A 22,504-nucleotide genomic window follows, 5' to 3' on the forward strand; every position below is an offset into this window, starting at 1 on the left:
CTTTTGTGTCTATCTATCTATCACTTCTCTATCTATCTATCTATCTATCACTTATCTATCTATCTATCTATCTATCTATCTATCTATCTATCTATCTATCTATCCATATATCACTTCTCTATCTATCTATGTATATATCACTTATCCATCTATCATCTATCAATTATCTATCTATCACTTATCTATCTATCTATCACTTATCTATCTATTATCTATCACTTATCTATCTATCTATCTATCTATCACTTCTCTATCTATTTTTCACTTTTGTGTCTATCTATCTATCACTTATGTGTCTATCTATCTATCACTTCTCTATCTATCTATCTATCTATCTATCAATCACTTCTCTATCTATCTATCACTTCTCTATCTATCTATCTATCTATCTATCACTTCTCTATCTATCACTTCTCTATCTATCTATCACTTCTCTATCTATCACTTCTCTATCTATCTATCTATCACTTCTCTATCTATCACTTCTCTATCTATCTATCCATATATCACTTATCTATCTATCTATGTATATATCACTTATCCATCTATCATCTATCAATTATCTATTTATCACTTATCTATCTGTCTATCTATCTATCCTCTATCTATCTAGATGTACCCATAATCAGAGTAGGGAATTCCCTACAACCCAAACAGAAGCCTGTAAATCTACACGATACATAGCATAGGGTTCCAATCTTTGTTTTTAAAAAGTTGAACTCCTTTCACTTGAGGCACAGTAACCGGCCCATAACAATCATGGCTGACTCTAACCTCACCAGCACAGTAAGGCTTCCGGTTTCCGGCTTTCTCCCTTTCCGGTTGGTGCCTCTTTCCTTCCCTTCTACACTGAGCTCGGCCTGGGAGATCAGCGGCCGCAGCCATGGCGCTTTATAACTTTAAGAAGATCATGGTGGTCCCTCCCGCTAAGGTGGGTCTGGCGGCGGGTTGCGGGTGTATGGGGGCTGGCAGCGGGGGTGGGTAGCAGGGTGCCGCTCTCAGCGCTGCGGGCAGGGCGTGGGTTTAAATCCCCAGTGCGAACACGTGGAGTCAGCGCTAACTTCTGTGCGGGGTGCGGGGAGGCGCTGGGGTTGCGCTCACTCTGCGCTGGGACAGCGAATGTTTCTCTCACACATTTAGGCAGAAAAGTCACGTTATTAATAATCTGTCCCCATGCCCAGAGTCTGGGGTATTTAATTCCCTGCCCCCCAGGTGCCATCCAACCCCCTGTCATTAGAGAGAGAGTGATCCAATCCTGATGCACTTACTGTATCAATTTACTTTAGTCCTAATAGTAACATCAGTTAGGGTCTCACAGAGGCTCATAGTGCATCATTATTTCCCTAATGACACTTAGTGAGTTGCCCTTTCTGCCTGCCAGGGAGTGGTGGGATATGTAGTTCAGCAATAGCAGGAATGACTTAGTTTGCTGCCATTGTGTGTGTGTATATATATATATATATTTTTTTTTGATATCTTTTGAGATATATATATATATCTATCATCTTGATAAAGGTCCCGGGTGAGGACCGAAACGTTGATCTAAATAAACTAAGTATCTTTTTTTTTTATAACATTTTCCTGGTGTGCATCAGCATTATATATATATATATATATATATATATTATTTTTTTTTTTTTTTCCCACAAAGGTCTTATGCAGGGAATACAGGCAGTGACTGAAACGTCGGGTTTATAAATTAAATAAAAAAAGCCCTATCTTTGCTTGCATAAGACCTGTTGAGCGCTGTACTTCATGGGACTATTACATTATTTGTTACTAGCGCCCAGGCTGTTGATATATTTTTTTAGGGTGAGTGTTCCTTCTTTAGGACTAATATATATATATATATATATATATATATATATATATATATATATATATAATATATGCAACAAGTGACGGCACTCACAGGATTTACACAATAGCAGAAAAGGTAATATCTTACAAGGTTTTTATTGATCCTACGTTTCAGTTCCTTTCCTGGAACTTTCATCACTTTTCATATATATCTAATTAGATAGTAAGGCAGATATAAAGAAATTGCTTTGCTGGCATTCTTCCATACAGTTGGTCTTTACTAAAACATTTATTATTTCCAGGGGTAGTGAGTCAAAACTAAAAATAGTAAGTCAATACTAAAATATTCTTGCTGTTCGCGTCTCTAGCATCTAGTAATACGGGAAAGACAGTTCAGCTTATCAGAGCCATCAGCTTTATTATTTTGAATTTAACAGGGAAGTTGATTGGGTAACACATAGCTCCCAGTCAGAGCAGAGGTTGCCCTGTATAATATTGGCTATAATTTTTATATATATATATATATATATATATATATATATATTTATATATATATATATATATATATATATATATATATATATTTATATTTATTGAAGCCCATATGTACTCTCAGGCTGACAATATAGGACTGCAAGCACTAATAAGCAGGGCCCTTTTTACCCCCTGTATGATCATGTATATACCCTTCCATAGAGCAGCGCTGCAGGAGGTGTTAGTGCTTTATAAACAGGGGCGGAGCTACCAGGGGAGCAGGGGGTGCAATTGCACTGGGGCCCACACCTCCTCGGGTCCCAATGCGAATCCCTGAGCAGCCGGCCATGGAGCTAATAGTTGTGTTATTATTAATAGGCTATGGCCGTAGCATCATTTTGTTTTAGTTCCACTAAGGATTTATGTTCTTCACTTTCAGGACTTCATAGATCTGACTTTATCCAAGACCCAAAGAAAGACGCCAACTGTAATCCACAAACATTATCAGATCAACCGCATTCGGCAGTTTTACATGAGGAAAGTGAAGTACACCCAGCAGAATTACCACGACCGCTTGTCCCAAATTCTCACAGATTTCCCTAAACTCGATGTAAGTACCCGCTTTATGGCTAAAGGGGAATTAGAGATACACAGTGCAGCACAACTTTTGTTGGGAGCATCTCCATCTAACTGACGGAGCTTTGCTAATGGAAGAACAACATACACAGCTCAGGCATGGAAAGATACCAGTTAAAAATTCTTTCCATCCTTATTGGTGTGTTGATCTCAGTGGGACAGAGGATATCGCTTAAAGCGGGGATCCCCAACCTTTTTTACCTGTGAGCCACATTCAAATGTAAAAAGAGTTGGAGAGCAACACAAGTATGAAAAATGTCCCAGGGGCAGCCTACATGAGTCTCTGTTTGACAGTACAGCTGGATTTAATGCAACCAAAATTTGCCCAAAAGCCAGGAATTCCAATATAAGCCCCTGCTTTAAGGCCACCTTTTGGGGATCACTGGCTTAAAGTGTGGCCTCTCTTGTAAATGATCATAGGTGGCTATGAGCATATCCCAGCCAATGATTTTTAATACTGCGACTTTGTAACATATATTGGCTCGCAAAGGGTGCTGAGCTTTTGATCCACCCTTGTTTTTTGGGACAAGAATATATTTCTTGGTATATCCCCAACTTGTTTATAAGGGATGTGTAAGGTTATAAGGATTGATGTTATAAGGTTGTATTTATATCTGTATCACACTGGTGGTTTGTACACATGAAAAAGAACTTGTGTAGCTCGAAACATGTTGTGTTATGATATGATATAGGCACTTTGCCAACAATTTATCTGCCCCTTTTTGGTATCTTTCCAACTAACCAAATTAGCCTCTAACTGAAGGGGTGGAGCCAAACTCTATTACAGCAGGGTGGCACGGAATGTCTAGACATAAAACTGGTATAAACCAGGGTGCCAGATTATCATATACTTCTATGGTCAAAACCCAAACTCCACTACACTTTCTTCTATACCGATAATGTCTGAGGCTTGATTACTAGAGCCCAGATCAGTGGGGCAGTTTGTTTTCCCATACATGTAACCTCAGAGATGTAACTAAAGAATATATAAATTGAATATAATATAAAGTTACTAAAGTCCATGATATTGTGCCAAGTTCTATCTATTTTTGTCTTTTCTACAAAGATAGGGGCCCGCTAAAGTAAATTTGCTGTGGGCCCCAGTAACATAGGTTTATACCCCTGTGTAACGTTGTTATTGATGGAGATTGTGTTTTCCCTGCTGTAGGATGTGCACCCGTTTTATGCCGACCTAATGAATGTCCTGTATGACAAAGATCATTACAAACTGGCACTGGGACAGCTCAACATCGCCAAGAATCTGATTGACAAGTAAGGGCCATTTCTCTCCTGTATATTAAGCCTGTATTGCTGTGCCGGGAGCGGAGTTCTGATCCTTTTCTCTCTCCCAGCGTGGCTAAGGATTATGTGCGGCTGATGAAGTACGGGGACTCTCTGTATCGCTGCAAGCAGTTAAAGCGAGCGGCTCTGGGGCGAATGTGCACAATTATCAAAAGGCAGAAGCAGAGCCTGGAATACCTGGAACAAGGTAGGTTCCGGATTGCAGTAACTTGGCTGGGGCCACTTGTTTCCAAGCAGGTTTCTACTGAGTTTTCCTTCCAAGGCTTGCTTTAAAGGGGTGGTTCATTGTCAGGTTAACTTTTAGTTTGTTATAGAATATCCTACTCTTAGCAACCTTAGTGATTGGTCTTCATTTCTTAGTTTTTGATCTGCCTTTATTTTTTGACTCCTTCCAGCTTTCAAATGGGGGTCACTGACCCCAGCAGCCATAAAAATACTGTTCTGTGAGCCTAAAAATTTGTTATCTGTTTAGGTCAGGGGTCCCCAACCTTTCTTACTCGTGAGCCACAGTCAAAAGTAAAAAGACTTGGAGAGCAACACAAGCACCATAAAAGTTCATGGAGGAGCCAAATAAGGGCTAAGATTGGCTATTAGGCAGCCTCTATGCACCCTATCAGCTTACAGGGGCTTTATTTGGTAGGAAATCTTGTTTTTATTCAACCAAAACTTGCCCCCAAGTCAGGAATTCAAAAATAACTACCTGGTTTGGGGGCACTGAGAGCAACACCCAAGGGGTTGGTGAGCAACATGTTGCCCCCGGGCCACTGGTTGGGGATCACTGGTTTAGGCCCTCCTCTATTCATATTATAGTCTCTTTCTAACCACTGCCTTGTTACTAGGTTAAATTGGGCTCTAGCAACCAGATAGCTGCTGAAATTTTCACCTGCAGAGCTGCCGAACAAAAAGCTAAATAATTAAAAAATGGCAAATAATAAAAAATGAAGGCCAATTGCAAATTGTCTCAGAATCATCATTGTTTCTCATCATATTTAGTTAAATTGACTCGTGACGTTAAAGAGACTCGTGTTTGAGTCCCTGCTCATTCAGAATATTTACCTTTAAAATGCTGTATTCTGTTTATAAATAAATATACTGTTCTGTTTTCTTCTCTTCCCCAGTCCGGCAACATCTGTCCCGTCTGCCAACCATTGACCCAAACACCAGAACTCTCCTCCTGTGCGGTTATCCCAATGTGGGGAAATCCAGCTTCATAAACAAGGTAGGTTTGCCTTGATTTCAGCGGTGACACTGGGCAAGGCGCTGAGTTATTTCTGGGAAAGGAAATGTTTTATAATGGTAATAAAAATCATTTCTCCTTCTAGGTGACTAGGGCAGACGTGGAGGTGCAGCCATACGCCTTCACCACAAAGTCCCTATTTGTGGGCCATATGGATTATAAATACCTACGGTGGCAGGTTGGTCCTTTTGCTTTGTAAGCACCAAAACTTTCTTTTGTTAGGGGGCACATGGTTTCAGTGTACTTGTAGCATCATATGGCTTAAAGGGGGTTGTTCACCTATTGAATTAAACTTTATTATGATGAAAGAAGAGACAGTTGTCAATTGGTCTTCATTAGCGAAGAGCAACATTTTTTGCCTTGTTTCGGCATGAAAAAATACCCAGAGACTCCAATAGGTTAAAAAAAAAAATGTTACTTAAAAAAAATGCCCATTGACCTTAATGTATTTTGCAACTTTTTGCCGTTAAACAACTTTTTTGCCAAAGCAAAACGTTGTTGCAATGAAATGAAAACAATTTAAAAAAGACTAGCCATGAGCGAATCTGTCCACATTCACGCATAGCTATTCGTCTTTTCTGTTTTTTAATTGTGGTTTTTGAATTATTTAGCTCTTTGTTCAGCTGCTGAAATGGAAATATAATTTTAGCAGCTATCTGGTTGCTAGGGTCCAAATTACCCTAGCAACCAGGCAGTGGTTTGAAAATGAAAGATTGGAATATCATAGGAGATGGCTTGAATAGATGAGTAATAAAGAAAAAAAATAAAAAATTGTAGCCTCACAGAGCAGTTTATGGGCTGCTGGGGTCAGTGTCCCCTATTTGAAAGCTGGAAAGAATAACACAGAAAGTCATTCAAAAATAAAAAATGAAGACCAGTTGAAGAGTTGCTAAGAATAGGCCATTCTATAACATACAAAGTGACCGTATGGCGATACCATGTTTCTTGCAGGTTGTAGACACCCCTGGAATCCTTGACCACCCCCTAGAGGAGAGGAACACCATAGAGATGCAGGCAATCACCGCCCTTGCTCACTTGCGTGCCGCCATTCTCTACGTGATGGACATCTCCGAGCAGTGCGGCCACACCATAGAGCAGCAGCTGGAGCTCTTCAACAACATTCGCCCCCTATTTTCCAACAAAGTAAGTTGTGCCCATACGGCAAGCGTGAATTTACCTGCGCAAATGCAGTCCTTAACTCAAGCTCTTTTTCCCCTTGTCTTTTTATAGCCTCTGATTATCGTCATGAATAAATGTGATATTAAGAGGGTCTCTGAACTCCCTGATGAGCAGAGGGTAAGCTGTTACTTCATATATGTGTGTCCCCTCTGGGAATACGTGGGCTCTGGGGAAGTGACTAGGGTAGCACCGGACCTAAATACGCCCCAATAAAAGCACTATTTTTGTGCTTTTATTGGGGCGTATTTAGGTCCGGTGCTACCCTAGTGAAGCCGAGGGTGGTACATTACTTGTCTCCGGGCATTGGTTCCTCTCTGAATAGACCATACGTTTAACTGATGGTCTTTATCTTTAGAAAATATTCCAGGATTTGGAAAGCGAAGGCCTGACTGTGATCGAGACCAGCACCCTCACTGATGAAGGGGTGATGACCGTCAAAACTGAGGTTTGTTTGGGCAGTTTGGGGGCAGTTGTAGCGCGGATGCCAGTTAGTGCAAAGGGGGAACTCATAGCCAATGGCTTTTTGTTTCTCTAATGCAGGCGTGCGATCGACTGTTGGTTCATCGCGTTGAAACCAAAATGAAAGGCAATAAGGTGAACGATGTACTGAACAGGCTGCACTTGGCCGTGCCATCAAAGAGAGATGAGAAGGTAGGTAGCCTAGAACCTCCCTAATCTGTTAGGCTAACGTATGGGAATGACATGAAGCTAGTTCAGCACCAGGGCAATGGCTGCATGTTGGGAAATGGCTATATTCCCATTTAATGGTGTCACCTTGCACGACTAGAACTGCTCTCCCACAGTCACTACAAAGAGGCCATTTTGGCTACTGTCACACTAGGTGCTACCGATCTACTCAGGAGGTTGATATGATTTATTATTATTAAGGGTTTGCTCCCCTATTCCTGCAGCTCTAAAGCTGTGCTTATTACAGGCTACAGGGTAGATAACCTCTGTATACAGCACATATGTGATTTTGCTCCTTGGTTTCAGGAGCGACTGCCATTTATCCCTGAGGGCGCACTAGCCAGAAAGAAGCGCATGGTTACAGATGCACCTAAAAAGAGACTGGTAAGTAAATGACACAGGAACCTATTTTTGGACTACTATGGGCCATTAAGGTTCAGCAGCAGAATAGACCTGCATAAAGGCTTACTAGACCTTGTATTTACTGTGTGTTTCTCTGCAGGAAAAGGATATCGAGGTGGAAATGGGAGACGATTATATCTTGGATCTGCAGAGTAAGTTTAATGCCTAAACCGATTAATAAAGCAAAATTCCATAGGGCCCTTGTCTCTGGTTCTATAGGGGGAAAAACAGCGTCGGCTGCAAATATTGGTTTGTTTTACGGTACGTTGTTTTTCTAGAATACTGGGACCTCATGAATCCATCTGAGAGAACCGACAAAGTCCCCGAAATTTGGCAGGGTCACAATATTGCTGATTATATTGATCCGGAGATCATGAAGGTAGGCGTTCTGTTTCTGCAGTCCTGTGCTTGATATTAATTGCTCAAGTGTTACTTATCATTCCATTTTATTACCAACTCGTAGCCACAAAATGGCTTGGTTACCTTTTAAATTGACTTTTTAGTATTTATTATTATTAGTATTATTTAGAGAGTGATATTTTTAACAATTTGCAATTGGCCTATTTTATTTGTGGTCCAGTTATCATGCAGGCTGGATAAAAAATACTGATATTTCTATGTATACCAGCTAATTTCTATGTATTCACCACACTGGCCCTTTAAGTAAGCCAACAGCTGAAGGCATGGCCCTAGTTGGCTCAGTGGCACGAGTGGGCATAGAATGCTCTATAAGAACTCTCTTGCTATGGAGTTTTAAGTCCTGGGGAGTCAGTATGATGTAGAGTTAGGGAGTTGGTATGATGTACAGAGTGCTATTCTGAGACAATTTACAATTGGTCATTATTTTTTATTTGTGGTTTCTAAATTATTTAGCTTTTTGTACAGCAGCTCTTCAGTTTGGAATTTCAGCAGCTGTCTGGTTGCTAAGGTCCAGATTACCCCAGCAACCAGGCAGCGGTGTGAATGAGAATGTGGAAGATGAATAGAAGAGCCCTGAATTGAAAAATAATGAAAAGTAAAAATAAAATTGTAGCCTCACAGCGCAATAGTTTTTTTGGTTGCTGGGGTCAGTGACCCCCATTTGAAAGCTGGAAAGTCAGAAGAAGGGAAATAACTCAACTATAGCAAATCAAAAATAACCAATTGAAAAGTTGCTGAGAATTGGCCATTCTATAATATACTAAAAGTTAGCTTGAAGGTAAACCACCCCTAAGAATTTTCAACTGAAATTCTCTTTTTCTCGTTCCCTAAGAAACTGGAAGAGCTGGAGAAAGAGGAGGAACTGCGGGAAGGCGCCGGGGAGTACGACAGCGATATTGAGAGCGAGGACGAAGAAATGACCGAAATCCGAGAGCTGGCACAGCAGATCCGGGAGAAGAAAAAGCTGAAGATCCTCGAGTCAAAGGAGAAAGATATACACGCACCGCGACTGCCTAGAACTGTTAAAAAGGCAAGTGATGGGGGAACTGGGTGCTGGGTAACGTCTTGGGGGCACAGCCTGGAAGGCTCTTATACAGCCATATGCATGTGTAGATTGTGTGATTGGATAGTGAAGCGTCCAGCCCCGGAGCAAGGAAGGAAGCTGGGAAATGCCTGCCTTCCATATGTCAGTCATGTTGTAGGGTTTACTGTATGAAAACATTAACTAGAAGCATCCATTAAAGGGAAAGTTCTATAAATGTATTACATATAAGTATTTTTGAGTTTAATTTTCCTTTCCCATCAGGTGCAACGCAAGTCCTTAGAGAAAGAGATGAGTTCCCTGGGCCTTGACATGACCGAGAAAGATCAGGTAAGAAAGAATTATGCAATCTATCTCTTGCTTGGGCAGGATACTGGGAGTCGTAGTTCAGTTGTAGATGCATAAAGTTTCTTTTATCATTTGACAAGGGTCAGTTGATTCTTCATGTTATCTTGTTTCAGACACATTACGCAGCGCAGGCGAGATCGAGGAGTCTGCAAAGGAAGCGCAAGCGTGACGAGTCTGAGCCGCCCGTGTCCGCCGCCCGCAGCAGAAGCAGCTCCAAGACACCGCGAGATCAGTCTGGCATGCGTGATGTCAAGGTAAGTGCATTGATTTTACTCTCTGAAGTGCCACTCCAAGGCAATGGTCTTGAAGGACATGTAAAGCCTACATTTCCCTACCATGTTTATAAGTTTCTCCCCCACCCAAATGCATCATTTCTACTGCATATTTTGGTGTTTGCCAGCATCATCACATTTTCCTAAAACAAATAGCTTTCACCCAGCAGCCATTTTCCCACTGAGACATCATCAGTGACATTTCTATTTGCAAACAGCACATTTACACTATAAAGTCCATGCAATGAAGAATGCAGGCTTACACAGGCAGAACTTTGAAGTCTACTTTGATTAAGCACTGTAATCGCTAAGCTGAGCTCAGGAAAGGAGGTTAGGAGAAAAACAAAAGGAGCAGAGATTCTATGGGAATCAGCAATGCCATCTCTGTTTAGGTGTCTGAGCTGAGAAGAACTGAGCATGCTCCGTAGCCAACAGCCAAAGTCAATTCCTGAGGCAGGGGGCCGAGTGGGTTAGAGGAGGAGAAGGAAATCTAAGGGATTAAGGGGATGCTGTAGCCTTACTATTATTAACTTGTTAACCTTTTAACAACCAGAGTGGAAGATTGAAAGATTTCAAAGCAGCTGTTCACTGATAATATTTTTGTGTGTGTGGGGGTTTACATGTCCTTTAAGGTGACCATACATGGGCAGATTTTAGCTGCCAATACGAGTCCTTTAGACCGATTCAGCATCTAATCTGCCTTTGTATGGAGACCCCCCAATGGTAGTACCCAATCAATATCTGGCCAAGTGTCGATTGGCAGGTTTGAATTTTTTAGTGTGACTGATTGGGGACTGCATTGGCTCAGTGGTGCAGTATGGCCACCTTTACTTGGTTGTGTGTAACACTGGCACATCACTAGGCAACGGATATGGCATGGTCCTGTTGACTGACTGCATGTTCTAGTTAATCCTTAAGTTACCTGTAAGGTTCAGTTGCAGCCTACAAACTAGCACATTATTTAGCTAAAGGTGGCCATACACGGGCTGATTGTAGCTGCTGATTCTGGTCTTTCAGACCAATTTGGCAGCTTACCGGCCCGTGTATGGGCACTTCCAACATGCCTACCCGACTGATATCGGGCCTAAAATTGGGCAGGTTTGATTTTTCAGTCATATTGGGGGCCGCATCACCTTGTTTAAGCGGTCCTTGGTCGTGGTAAATTGATCATTTGGCCCTAGGGCTAGGAGATAGAAGTAGGCCGATATTGGGCAACTTCCTGTGTATGGCCACCTTACCTGACTAGCTGTGTGTAAAGAAACCAGCATTCAGTCACCCAGTAGAAATCTGTCCTTCAGTGCCAGTCAGACAGAACAGCATTTATTTATACAGTGCCAGAACCTGGTGCTGCTCGGGCTCCCAACTATTCCATCATATCTCATTAGACTAATCTAAGTGGATGGCGGGGCCCCGGGCTTACAAAGCACAATGTTAACTGCATGGATTTAGCGAGCGCCAGTTGCTTCATGGTAACAATGGTTTCCTCTCCCGCTTGAAACAGATGGTGAAAAAGGCTAAAAAGATCATGAAGAATTCCCAGAAGAAGGGCAATCGTTTGGGCAAGAGAGGAGAGGCCGACAGGCATGTGTTTGATCTGAAACCCAAGCATTTATTAGCCGGCAAGAGGAAATCTGGCAAGACGGACAGAAGATAACAGATTAACAAGCAAAGCCCTCCATCCCAAAGGACCTTGTATACAGAAAGAACTAATCTATAAGGGTGCCATGCACTTAGCCAGCTCCATTCTCTCTGCTGTGCAAACCCCAGGCTGCAGCACCCATACTCACAGAATTCAGGTGCCAAGATCAACCCAAACTCTCTGCTGTAATGGGTGCCCGGATGCTGGTTCCCAGATACATGTTTGTGAATAATAAACCTGTAACATCTGTTCCTAATGGTGAATTCATTAATATTGTCAGTCACTGATGGAATGACAATCAGGAGAGAATGTATGTATTGTAAGGCAACACAGGGCTGGGGCCAGAAAAGTAATTGCTTGCATTTATAGCTCCCCTAACCAATCCAAGCTATGCCCCCTGCTCAGCAGCCCACTGTCCCATTTCACAAGCCCCTAATATAGTCATCATACAGGTATGGGGACCATCATCCAGAAAGCTCAGAATTGCAGGAAGGTCATCTCCCATAGACTCAATTGTAATCAAATAATTCAAATTTTTTCTCTAATAATAAAACAGTACCTGTACTAACTAAGATATAATTACCCCTTATTGGGGGCAGAACAGCCCTATTGGGTTTATTTAATGGTTAAATGATTCCCTTTTCTCTGTAATAATAAAACAGTACCTGTACTTGATCCCAACTAAGATATAATTACCCCTTATTGGGGGCAGAACAGCCCTATTGGGTTTATTTAATGGTTAAATTATTCCCTTTTCTCTGTAATAATAAAAGTACTTGTACTTGATCCCAAGATTATAATTAAAGGAACAGTACCACCAAAAAATGAAAGTATCAAAGTAATTCATATATCATGTTCTATTTCCCTGCACTGGTAAAAGATATGTGGTTGCTTCAGAAACCCTACTATAGTTTATATAAATAAGATGCTGTGTAGCCACGGGGGCAGCCATTCAAGCTGGAACAGGAGAAAAGGCACAGGTTACATAGCAGATAACTGATAAACTGTGGAGATTCCCATTGTATTCTACATATCTGTTATCTGCTATGTAACCTGTGCCTTTTCTCTTTTTTCCCAACTTGAATGGCTGCCCCTGGGGCTACACAGCAGCTTTGTTCATATAAACCAGTGATCCCCAACGAGTGGCTCAGGGGCAACATGTTGCTCCCCAACCCCTTGGATGTTGCTCCCAATGGTATCAAAGTAGGTGCTCATTTTGGAATATCTAGCTTGGAGGCAAGTTTTGGTTGCATAAAAACAAAGTATAATGCCAAACAGGGCCTTCTATAGGCTGCCAGTCCCCATAGGGGCTACCCAATAGCCAATTAAAGCTCTTATTTCTACCTTCAGGAACCTTTTTCAGGCTTGTGTTGCTTCCCAAGACTTAAATGTGGCTCAGGGGTATAAAAGGTTGGGGATCCCTGATGTAAACTATAGTAATGTTACTGTAGCAAACACACCAGTTTTACCAGTGCAGGCCCCTACATGTATACACACAATACTGGCACCGGGGCCCATACCTAGTGAGCCAGGTTGCTTTCCCTCTCTAGCGCATAGAGATGTTGATTGGTTACTACTTATAACAGCTCAGCCCCTAGGTTAGTCCATTCCATGGTACTTTTGCCCCTGTTGCCATGGTTGGTTGAGTGAAAGAACAATATAACCCAGTTTCCCGTAATGTAGAGCATGGGCCCTTTCCCAGAGGTGCTGGATAGTGGTGCCTGAGGGTGAAACTTGGGGTGTATGTTAACTTTCTTCTCTGGATTCCCTTAGAACACTAGTAAGGGAAATACTGACAATTCCATATCTAGTTTTTTATGACATAAGGGAGCTAAAAAGGATTCTAGACCCCAACCCCTATATGTAATAAAAGGCACTACATTTGCCCAGGGGTAGTAACCAATATTAACCAACAAAATGATTGATTGTAAACAGGTGACCAGTAAATGTTTCCTGCTCATTGGCTGCTATGGGTTACTGCTCCTGGGCAAACTTAAGTGCCTTTTATTACCCCCCAAAAGTCTGCCCTAAGTGTGCTGTACCTCCTCTATACAGCCTGTTGCCTGACATGGAGGCACAAGTCACTTTCAGGCTTAGGCATAATCTGCTGTGAAAATCAGGTGGCAGTGAAAGGGTTAAACTTGCCCATAGCCATGTATCTAACAGTGTTGGTAGGGTTGTGCCTATAGAAGTATCTTCTTACAGAAATCTTAAGATGTGGCAATAACAAGACAAATGTGCAGTCCACAAAAATAAATAATAAAAATATATATACATTTGTTTTGTTTTTTTTAAAAAACCTTAATTGTGCATTTAAAGCTACTATGCCAAAAACATCAAAAGCTGGAAGTTTTTTTTTTAATAATTGATATTTAATTAGTTCAGAGCTTTAGTAAACATCATGAAACCCAATGCCTACAAGTTACAGAGAAAATAACTGTACATATTATATGCAAGCTCTTTGCTTTTTATTACTCTGTCTCTGCTCCAATAAGTAATGTTAAATTAACACTGTAATTTGTTGTGTGGCAAAGCCCTTTAACCCATGAGAAAGTGATAACCAGCAGTTTAAGTGTTAAGAAAGCACTTCATTCCAACACTTCTAATATATTGAATGAATAATAAGACCTGAAAGATCAGTTTTAACTCTGAGGGGTCTATTGCCCAGTGAGCAGGGCCTGACAAGTTCAAGCTATGCCCGAGTCCCTCTTCCTTCTCTTCCTTTCCCTTTACAACAGGGGATACTGCAGGGTTTCAGGCAGGGACCACGCCAGTTCACAAAGCGCTGCTGCTGCTGATCTACTGGAATCTGGAGGCAAAAGCGTCCCCCAGACTCTGCCTGCCTCCCCTATAGTCCTTGCCCCGGCTCCTCTGTGCTGCTCACATGTGATGGATTTGATCATGATCCTCAAACTTCTGCAGGTTCTGCAGATTATCCCACCACTTAAAGAGGAAAGTGTCCGCGATGAGCTGAAACCATGGGGTGATCTTTACTTCCCCGCGTTTAGCCTTGTCCAGCAACTGCCTGAGATCTTCCTTGGACACATAGCAATGGGTCTGGATCTCATTGGGGTCAGGGTCTAGTGCAACATCCTTCTGCACAAACAGAATGTAATCAATTTCATGTTCTCCCCAGATCCCGTCCGACTGAGCTTTGTAATGAATACGAGTCAGGTACTTCAGCTCATCTGGCATCACCTGTAAAGAAAGGATAAAAAATGCAATTTATTCTCACTAAATGTTTTTTTTCTTATAATAAACCTAATTATCTAGTCGCTCTGCATCTGGAATATGACTACATGTATGCGGCTGTTCCAATTCTGTTACTATAGTACAGTGATGCAGACTAAAGGCTTGGAATATTAGGGAACAAGGAACAGTAGCACAGACAAGAAAAGGCTGAATCTGCAGTTACTTATGACAACTTTTTAGGGATTCACTTCACCAATATCTCTATACATTCATAAATATAGAGAAAGTTGACTGCAACATTATGTTTTAAAATCTGAATTTGTGTGTTGCATCTCATGTAAGCCGTCTAGGTGGCCAGCCTAAAAAAATCAGACATTCTTCTTTTAGGGTAAGGGACACATGCAGCTACTAGTAGCGGCTACTAAATTCCAGAAAATACCCTACAATACTGTAATAGGCAATACTGAGAATTACCCCTGCTAAAGACAATTATCAGTAAATGATCAGCATTGTCTATGTTAATAGCAATGACAAGTAGCTGCTACTAGTAGCTCTGTGTGTCTTCACCCTTACGGTCCCCATACACTATAAGATCCACTCGCTTGGCGATGTCGCCAAGCGAGAGGATCTTCACCCGATATCCCCACCTACGGATGGGCGATATCGGGTAGCAAGTAGCTAAAAAAAAAAAAAAAAATAATCTGATCGTTTGGCCCTGTTCACACTTCTTTGACAACTAAAAGAACTGCTGCACTTTGCTCATTAGTGATAAGCAGGTTAACCCACAACCTGCAGGTTTATGCTTAGGGTTGATATTTGGGTGACCATTGTGGGTTTGGGTTGTGTGCGGGACAGATTGGAGAAGTGCACTCTTCCTCTGCTTCTCTGTCTTGGAAGCTAAGGTGCATGAAGAAGGGGAAAGATACGGGTTGGGTGTAGGTCCTTCAATGGCAACATTTTGTGGGTTAGGGATGGGTGCGGGTTAAGGTTTTTCTGGTAAGTATTGAGTGTGGGTTGAGTCTTTCCTAAGCCGCACATTGCTACTGCCCATGCATACTCTAGGGAGCTTCACAACTATAATAAGGTAAAACTACTATGACTTTCCTTTTGCCGAATGTAATGCTACTTGCTTGACAGCCTACTAACCAATGGAACTGGGCTATCTGCATGGTATATGAGGCAAGGCACTCCCTGATATGGGAAAGCTATGAAACCCCTTGGCTCAAATTCAAGGTAGCAAGGTTTATTAAATGCTAATTATTATAAACAAATGTGTTTTCTAATACACCTCGAGCCCTGTTGCTCAGAGAACTGTAAGAGTCCAGCAAAGTAAAAGGAAGTCAGTTGCAGACAGTTCCAGCCAGAAGTCTGTTCTTTTTGGAATGAGGCCACTGGAAGTAGGACAACACGAAGCTGGATATATTTGGGCTTTCGGTGATGGCTACAATCCAAGAGTGTATGAAGGCTGGAGCAGAAAGCTCCTTCTATATATAAATGGGTTACTGCAGTACGGCACTTACAAGATGGTGACAATGACATTGCCCAAGCTGTGTAAGTGAAATTATAACAAGTGGAAACACAAAATGTCATGTTATAAAGGGTTAAGGCCTCAGTACTATAAATAGGAGTTTCACCTGCTCCATGGGGATCCCCAGTTCAGCTTTCAGCCGTCTCTGTGCCGCTCTCCTCACCCCGATGGCATTCCCTTCCTCAGTCTCCAGGGGAGTATTTAATGGGTGACTGCAGCAAGTGTTTGTGTAGCAGCCTATGTGACAGAATCATGCACATTCAGTACAAATGACAAACAAGCAATCTCATTCATCTATTCACTTTGTTTGTTGTAAAAGGTAATTTGAAGGTAAATATCCCCTTTAATCCTTTATTTGGAAAGCACCCAGTTGTGTATTATATTGATGTTCCAGGCCAGCCTATACACTTGCACTGCTGTATACAATCAAGTATAGCAAAAACACCAGCAGATACTGGTATACCTGTAGCGGTGTACATTCATACAGACTGACAGCAGGCAGGAAGCACAGGCACAGGGGTCTCCTTATCCCTCCACCACTGCCTGCAGATGCTGCAAATGCTCTATACTAATGTCTTTTTCCTATACCTCATTTAAAACTAGGGACAGTTAAAATGGACTGCTGCTCACTGGTGAAACCTAATATTTGGCTTTAAAAATACCGACCTGGAAATGTTATTTTTGCTTCAGAGCGCTGCTGCAGCAATAGCTTGTTTTCAGAGTTAAACAGGAAGACGCTGAATGCTCGGTGGAGCAAGCCTGCAGTACAGAAAGAGCCAGTATTATGGTTTTGCTTTGGCAACTGGAAAGAGGATCCATACAGGAACATTATATTCATTGCATTTACCCAAACGATTGTACAACATATGGTACTTGTTTACATTTAAGCTAAAAAAATAATGGGAATAAGCTCAGTCAAGTCCTTCTCTAAGCAACTTTACAATTAACTTTTGTTTTCTATTTTTAGTGGTTTCTAGGTTACTTGATGTTTTAAGCTGCTTACCTACTATACCTTTTGGTTAAACTGGCAGTCAGCAACCCTAGGGTTAACTGAATACAGTCACTGCACAGATAAGTTACTGCAGCCGACACTATGACCTTCAGAGTTGAGCTGGCAGCCTGGCATTAAATATATCACAAATTAGTCGTTTTATAATGAACTAACCCTTATCGATGTTGCTGTTCAGATGGCAGTTTTTCTTTGTGTCTGCTCCGATCTTCTGGTCGTCCTCATTGATAAGTATGCACATCTCTGCCAGAAGCATCACCTGCTGCTGGTCCAGCGAATCTGTGTTTATCTCAGGCATCTTTCTGCTATTCCTCTGCCTATAAGGGGGTAAAAAAAGAGTCAGGTTAAAACATATTGGGACATTTCCACAATCTAACACATGCAGCTGGACATTCTGTTGTTGTTAAACTACAGATACCATAGCAGCACCCACGGACAGCTTTGGCTGTGGGAACTGAACATGGAGCTTTACCATAGCAGCTGAAGGGCTGGGAGTTTGGCGCCACCAATATGGCGAGTTACCAAAGCCATTAGACCCCTTCTATGCCCACTGGAAACCAATTCCTTCCCATGGGTTCCAAAGGGAGTAAGAGAAGAGGATAACCCTGCCAATGTGGGAACAGGTGGTGCTCAATGGGGCGGTGTGGGGTTATAGCCATTACTGAACTATAACTCCCTAAATCCCCAACCAAGGGGAAGCTGCTGCTCAATAACATCAGGGTTGCAGGGTGCACATCCCTGTCATAGACACTATGGGGTATATTTATCATGCTGTGTAAAAAGTGGAGTAAAGCATTATCGGCGATGTTGCCCAGGGCAACCAATCAGCAGTTAGAAAACTAAAGCAAAGCATCTGATTGGCTGCTATGAGCAACATCACTGGTCATATTTTACTCCACTTTTTACACACCATGATAAATATACCCCATCCAGCCACTGCTGCACCATATGCTGAGGGCAGGCACCCAATGGGATCATGTGATATATTCCCCCATAAAGATAGTTCAGCACAAGCAGGAAATGCAGCCTAGTCTGTCTGACAGGGTTTCAAGCCCCAGAATGCAGTGCGTGAATAAGCAAGGCTAACAAGTATATAGGAAGGTTTGTTGCTATATCTAAAGACAGCAAGCCAGTTAGCCCTCTTGCTAGCCCAGCACCAAGCCTCCCTGCACTCCCAATAAAGTGTCCCACACTCACCAGCTATTCTCTTGCCACTTGCCAGCCGCACTCTGCCGCAGCCCTGCACTCACACCTGGGTATCCCCTACTGCGTCCCAAGAACAGCCAAGCTCCCGCCCCTTGGAAAACCTTTCGACCAATCAGAGAGCAGCCCAACATCTTGTGACCAATGAAATGTCCGACCTTCCAGCTCCCGAGACTTCCTTGACCAATGGAAGCAAAACACTGATACGTCGGACCATCTGCCGATTCTTAACACGCCAGGAGAGCCCGCTGCCTGTACAGAGGGCGCATTCGGAGGCCTGGGTTTCACTGAGGAGGCGGTTGGTGGAGGAAGCGTACCGGAAATGATGGTGCAGGCCCCGTCACCTCCAAACCTGTAAAGAAGCGGGCAGCGAGCTAACTGGAAGCTTCTTACTGGCATACACGTCAGAGCAGGCCCCCGCCCCTCTCATGTGTCACGTCAGGCGGGTAGTTGATAAGCCACGCCTTCACTCAGTTTTTTTATATGTGCTCTTTGCTCTGGGTTCTGAAAATATGTGCCCTGATTTGTATCGCCGCAGCGCTTCTATTCCACAGACTGTGTGTGTATAGTAGTTATACTGAGGTGCGTTCTAGGGTTCGGCCTGTAGATGGCAGTACCTTGAGTGATTTGGCTTTATGTAATTTCTAACCTGGCCGCACTGTGGAACTGCTGAGCTCTGTGGTGTGACTGGGGGGCGTGTAAATTATCTCTATATTATAAGTAAATGCACCTGAGGAAAGATTGTTGAATACGAAAACATTTAGTGCCACATTTCTCACGTATAATAAATTATGTTTTAAATACACATTAAAAAGCTCTCTAAAGGTTTTTTATATTTGGATATTGTGAGTAATAATGCGGTATCCCCTTAATGATCACGAGCAAGAAATGTGGCATCCCAAGGAGGACAGCGAGTATGTGTGCGGTAACCCAAGGAGGACAGCGAGTATGTGTGCGGTAACCCAAGGAGGACAGCGAGTATGTATGCGGTAACCCAAGGAGGACAGCGAGTATGTATGCGGTAACCCAAGGAGGACAGTGAGTATGTATGCGGTAACCCAAGGAGGACAGTGAGTATGTGTGCGGTAACCCAAGGAGGACAGCGAGTATGTGTGCGGTAACCCAAGGAGGACAGTGAGTATGTGTGCGGTAACCCAAGGAGGACAGCGAGTATGTGTGCGGTAACCCAAGGAGGACAGCGAGTATGTGTGCGGTAACCCAAGGAGGACAGTGAGTATGTATGCGGTAACCCAAGGAGGACAGTGAGTATGTGTGCGGTAACCCAAGGAGGACAGTGAGTATGTGTGCGGTAACCCAAGGAGGACAGCGAGTATGTGTGCGGTAACCCAAGGAGGACAGCGAGTATGTATGCGGTAACCCCAGAATGACAGGGAGTAAGTATGCGGTAACCCCAGAATGACAGTGAGTATGTATGCGGTAACCCCAGAATGACAGTGAGTAAGTATGCGGTAACCCCAGAATGACAGTGAGTATGTATGCGGTAACCCCAGAATGACAGTGAGTATGTATGCGGTAACCCCAGAATGACAGTGAGTATGTATGCGGTAACCCCAGAATGACAGTGAGTAAGTATGCGGTAACCCCAGAATGACAGTGAGTAAGTATGCGGTAACCCCAGAATGACAGTGAGTATGTATGCGGTAACCCCAGAATGACAGTGAGTATGTATGCGGTAACCCCAGAACGACAGTGAGTATGTATGCGGTAACCCCAGAACGACAGTGAGTATGTATGCGGTAACCCCAGAACGACAGTGAGTATGTATGCGGTAACCCCAGAACGACAGTGAGTAAGTATGCGGTAACCCCAGAACGACAGTGAGTAAGTATGCGGTAACCCCAGAACGACAGTGAGTAAGTATGCGGTAACCCCAGAATGACAGTGAGTAAGTATGCGGTAACCCCAGAATGACAGTGAGTAAGTATGCGGTAACCCCAGAATGACAGTGAGTAAGTATGCGGTCACCCCAGAATGACAGTGAGTTGTCCGTTAGGTGTTCTCTATTACTTGGGCTTTTATGAATACAAACAGCATTAAACTCCAATGAATGAAATGCGGTATGCGGTAACCCCAGAATGACAGTGAGTATGTATGCGGTAACCCCAGAATGACAGTGAGTATGTATGCGGTAACCCCAGAACGACAGTGAGTATGTATGCGGTAACCCCAGAACGACAGTGAGTATGTATGCGGTAACCCCAGAACGACAGTGAGTAAGTATGCGGTAACCCCAGAACGACAGTGAGTAAGTATGCGGTAACCCCAGAATGACAGTGAGTAAGTATGCGGTAACCCCAGAATGACAGTGAGTAAGTATGCGGTAACCCCAGAATGACAGTGAGTAAGTATGCGGTCACCCCAGAATGACAGTGAGTAAGTATGCGGTAACCCCAGAATGACAGTGAGTTGTCCGTTAGGTGTTCTCTATTACTTGGGCTTATGAATACAAACAGCATTAAACTCCAATGAATGAAATTACAGCTGCACACTATTTCACTGGATTTACTGGCTATACTCTAATAAGAAACTATATATACATGAAGATAAAAGCCTTCTTCTGATACACACTGTCTGTGCCAGATGCACCACGGACCATATGTTCAGTCTGTCAGTTGTTCTTTTCAAATTATTCTAATGAACACAATTGAAAAGCATGAAGCACTGTTACAGGTACGCGCCATGTAATTCCCTTGGTGCCACTGCTCCCTACTATATTATATTATATTACTTCCACCGCACAACATGACACAGTGTTTCTGGCGGAGACAGTTAGGACACGCCCACCCTTTATTTGAAACACTGACAGAGACCTGAGAGGATCTATAGGGAGCTCCAATAAAGGGGCCATTATTAATATATTGCCTACAAAATTAGGTTTTTTTCCATTTATCCAATGTCTCCTTTAAAAATATGCAGCCTTTTCATGACTTTTAATGTAATAATATGGTTTGGAACAGTTCCATAAGCCCCGCCCCCTGTTCCCCTACTGATCTGGCTGGCTACTTTGTGACTCAAATAAAAGTAACAGTAGCAGCCTGCCTTCAGCCTGCATCCTCCATATCCTAAAGTTCCTTGCACACCTGATGTCAATATGAAAAGAAACATCACAGTGCAATGCATTGTGGGTTATGTCGTTCCTGCATGCTGTCTGTAACATCAATGTTTCAGTCCCTCCTCCCCTGCCAGGATTTCAAATGATGCAGAAAGAGAAGAACTGTTTTGCAGCTGGATTTCAGCATGTAAAAATGGTATTTATTCATACTCTTTAAAGGAACAGATTACGGTCATAGGTATATTAGGGGTTTCTGTGTTGTGTGCTCTTTTGATTTGGAAGCCGGAGTTCCCCTTTAAAGAGAGAAATTGTATAAAAATAGATGAATCATAGATTATATATTAGTTAGATTACTGACTGATGGCTCCCCCACTAATAGCCTGCACCTTAGCTCGATGTTGCAAGCTTCAGGTGAGACAGGCACCAACTAGGATGCAAAGTGCAGACATATAGCAGACCCTGCAACCATGCCAGGTCCTGGCCCCCTGAGGTATGGTATTTATGCCACTTATCTGGCACAATTAGGGCCACGTGTTGTTAAGCAGCTGGCACACTAGTAGATCTATTTCAATGCCCTAGATTCTATGTAGCATGGAAATATGTTAGATATGACAGATGCAGGTATCTAGATATATCAGTCAGATGTTTTTTGCAGTGTAATATTTTTTAGACACCTTCATTATAGAAAGATAGATAAACAGACAGCTAGAAAGAGTCATATATATGTGTGTAGAGAGAAAGAGCAATGGACATAGGGAGAGAGTCTACAGATACTAAACAAATGGATATAGAAGACAGTGTGCAAGTCCTTAATAAATACATATTTTTGTTGCCATTCCCATTACCAGATTGCTAACAACCAGCAGTGCACTTTTTCTTCCACGCTTGCGTTCAACCCCATCTGTACTCGGCATCTCCGGCCTCAGGTCACTGCTGACCCATATGACATGGGGGTTTGTAATTATTTCTTCCCAGCTGCTAATGTCTCTGACAACAGACTTACTGGTATATTATATAATATTTTTTTAATACATTAATGTTGTACTAAACACAGGCATTTG

General features: G+C 42.6%; 2 protein-coding genes across 3 annotated transcripts; one reads left to right on the forward strand and one right to left on the reverse strand.

Moving 5' to 3' along the window:
* The first annotated feature begins 815 nt into the window (after positions 1-815).
* gtpbp4 (GTP binding protein 4) lies at positions 816-11,694 on the forward strand. Its single transcript, XM_002935177.5, has 17 exons — positions 816-931; positions 2,714-2,884; positions 4,079-4,182; positions 4,263-4,399; positions 5,331-5,431; positions 5,535-5,627; positions 6,401-6,592; positions 6,680-6,745; positions 6,984-7,073; positions 7,169-7,279; positions 7,622-7,699; positions 7,818-7,869; positions 7,996-8,096; positions 8,970-9,167; positions 9,444-9,509; positions 9,641-9,781; positions 11,301-11,694. Exons 1-17 carry the CDS (start codon positions 884-886, stop codon positions 11,451-11,453), a joined length of 1,902 nt encoding a protein of 633 aa, XP_002935223.2. The 5' UTR covers positions 816-883; the 3' UTR covers positions 11,454-11,694.
* Positions 11,695-13,788: 2,094 nt separating this feature from the next.
* idi1 (isopentenyl-diphosphate delta isomerase 1) lies at positions 13,789-18,796 on the reverse strand. Of its 2 annotated transcripts, none has more exons than XM_012964614.3 (5): positions 18,365-18,796; positions 17,324-17,484; positions 16,825-16,917; positions 16,265-16,395; positions 13,789-14,636 (listed from the first exon to the last, which is right to left on the reverse strand). In XM_012964614.3, exons 1-5 carry the CDS (start codon positions 18,502-18,504, stop codon positions 14,319-14,321), a joined length of 843 nt encoding a protein of 280 aa, XP_012820068.1. In that variant the 5' UTR covers positions 18,505-18,796; the 3' UTR covers positions 13,789-14,318. The 2 variants fall into 2 exon arrangements, with proteins under 2 accessions (XP_012820068.1, NP_001011323.1); NM_001011323.1 differs by having other exon boundaries at positions 18,365-18,419.
* Positions 18,797-22,504: the final 3,708 nt, after the last annotated feature.

Source organism: Xenopus tropicalis, chromosome 6 (assembly GCF_000004195.4).
Source record: "Xenopus tropicalis strain Nigerian chromosome 6, UCB_Xtro_10.0, whole genome shotgun sequence".
NCBI lineage: Eukaryota > Metazoa > Chordata > Amphibia > Anura > Pipidae > Xenopus > Xenopus tropicalis.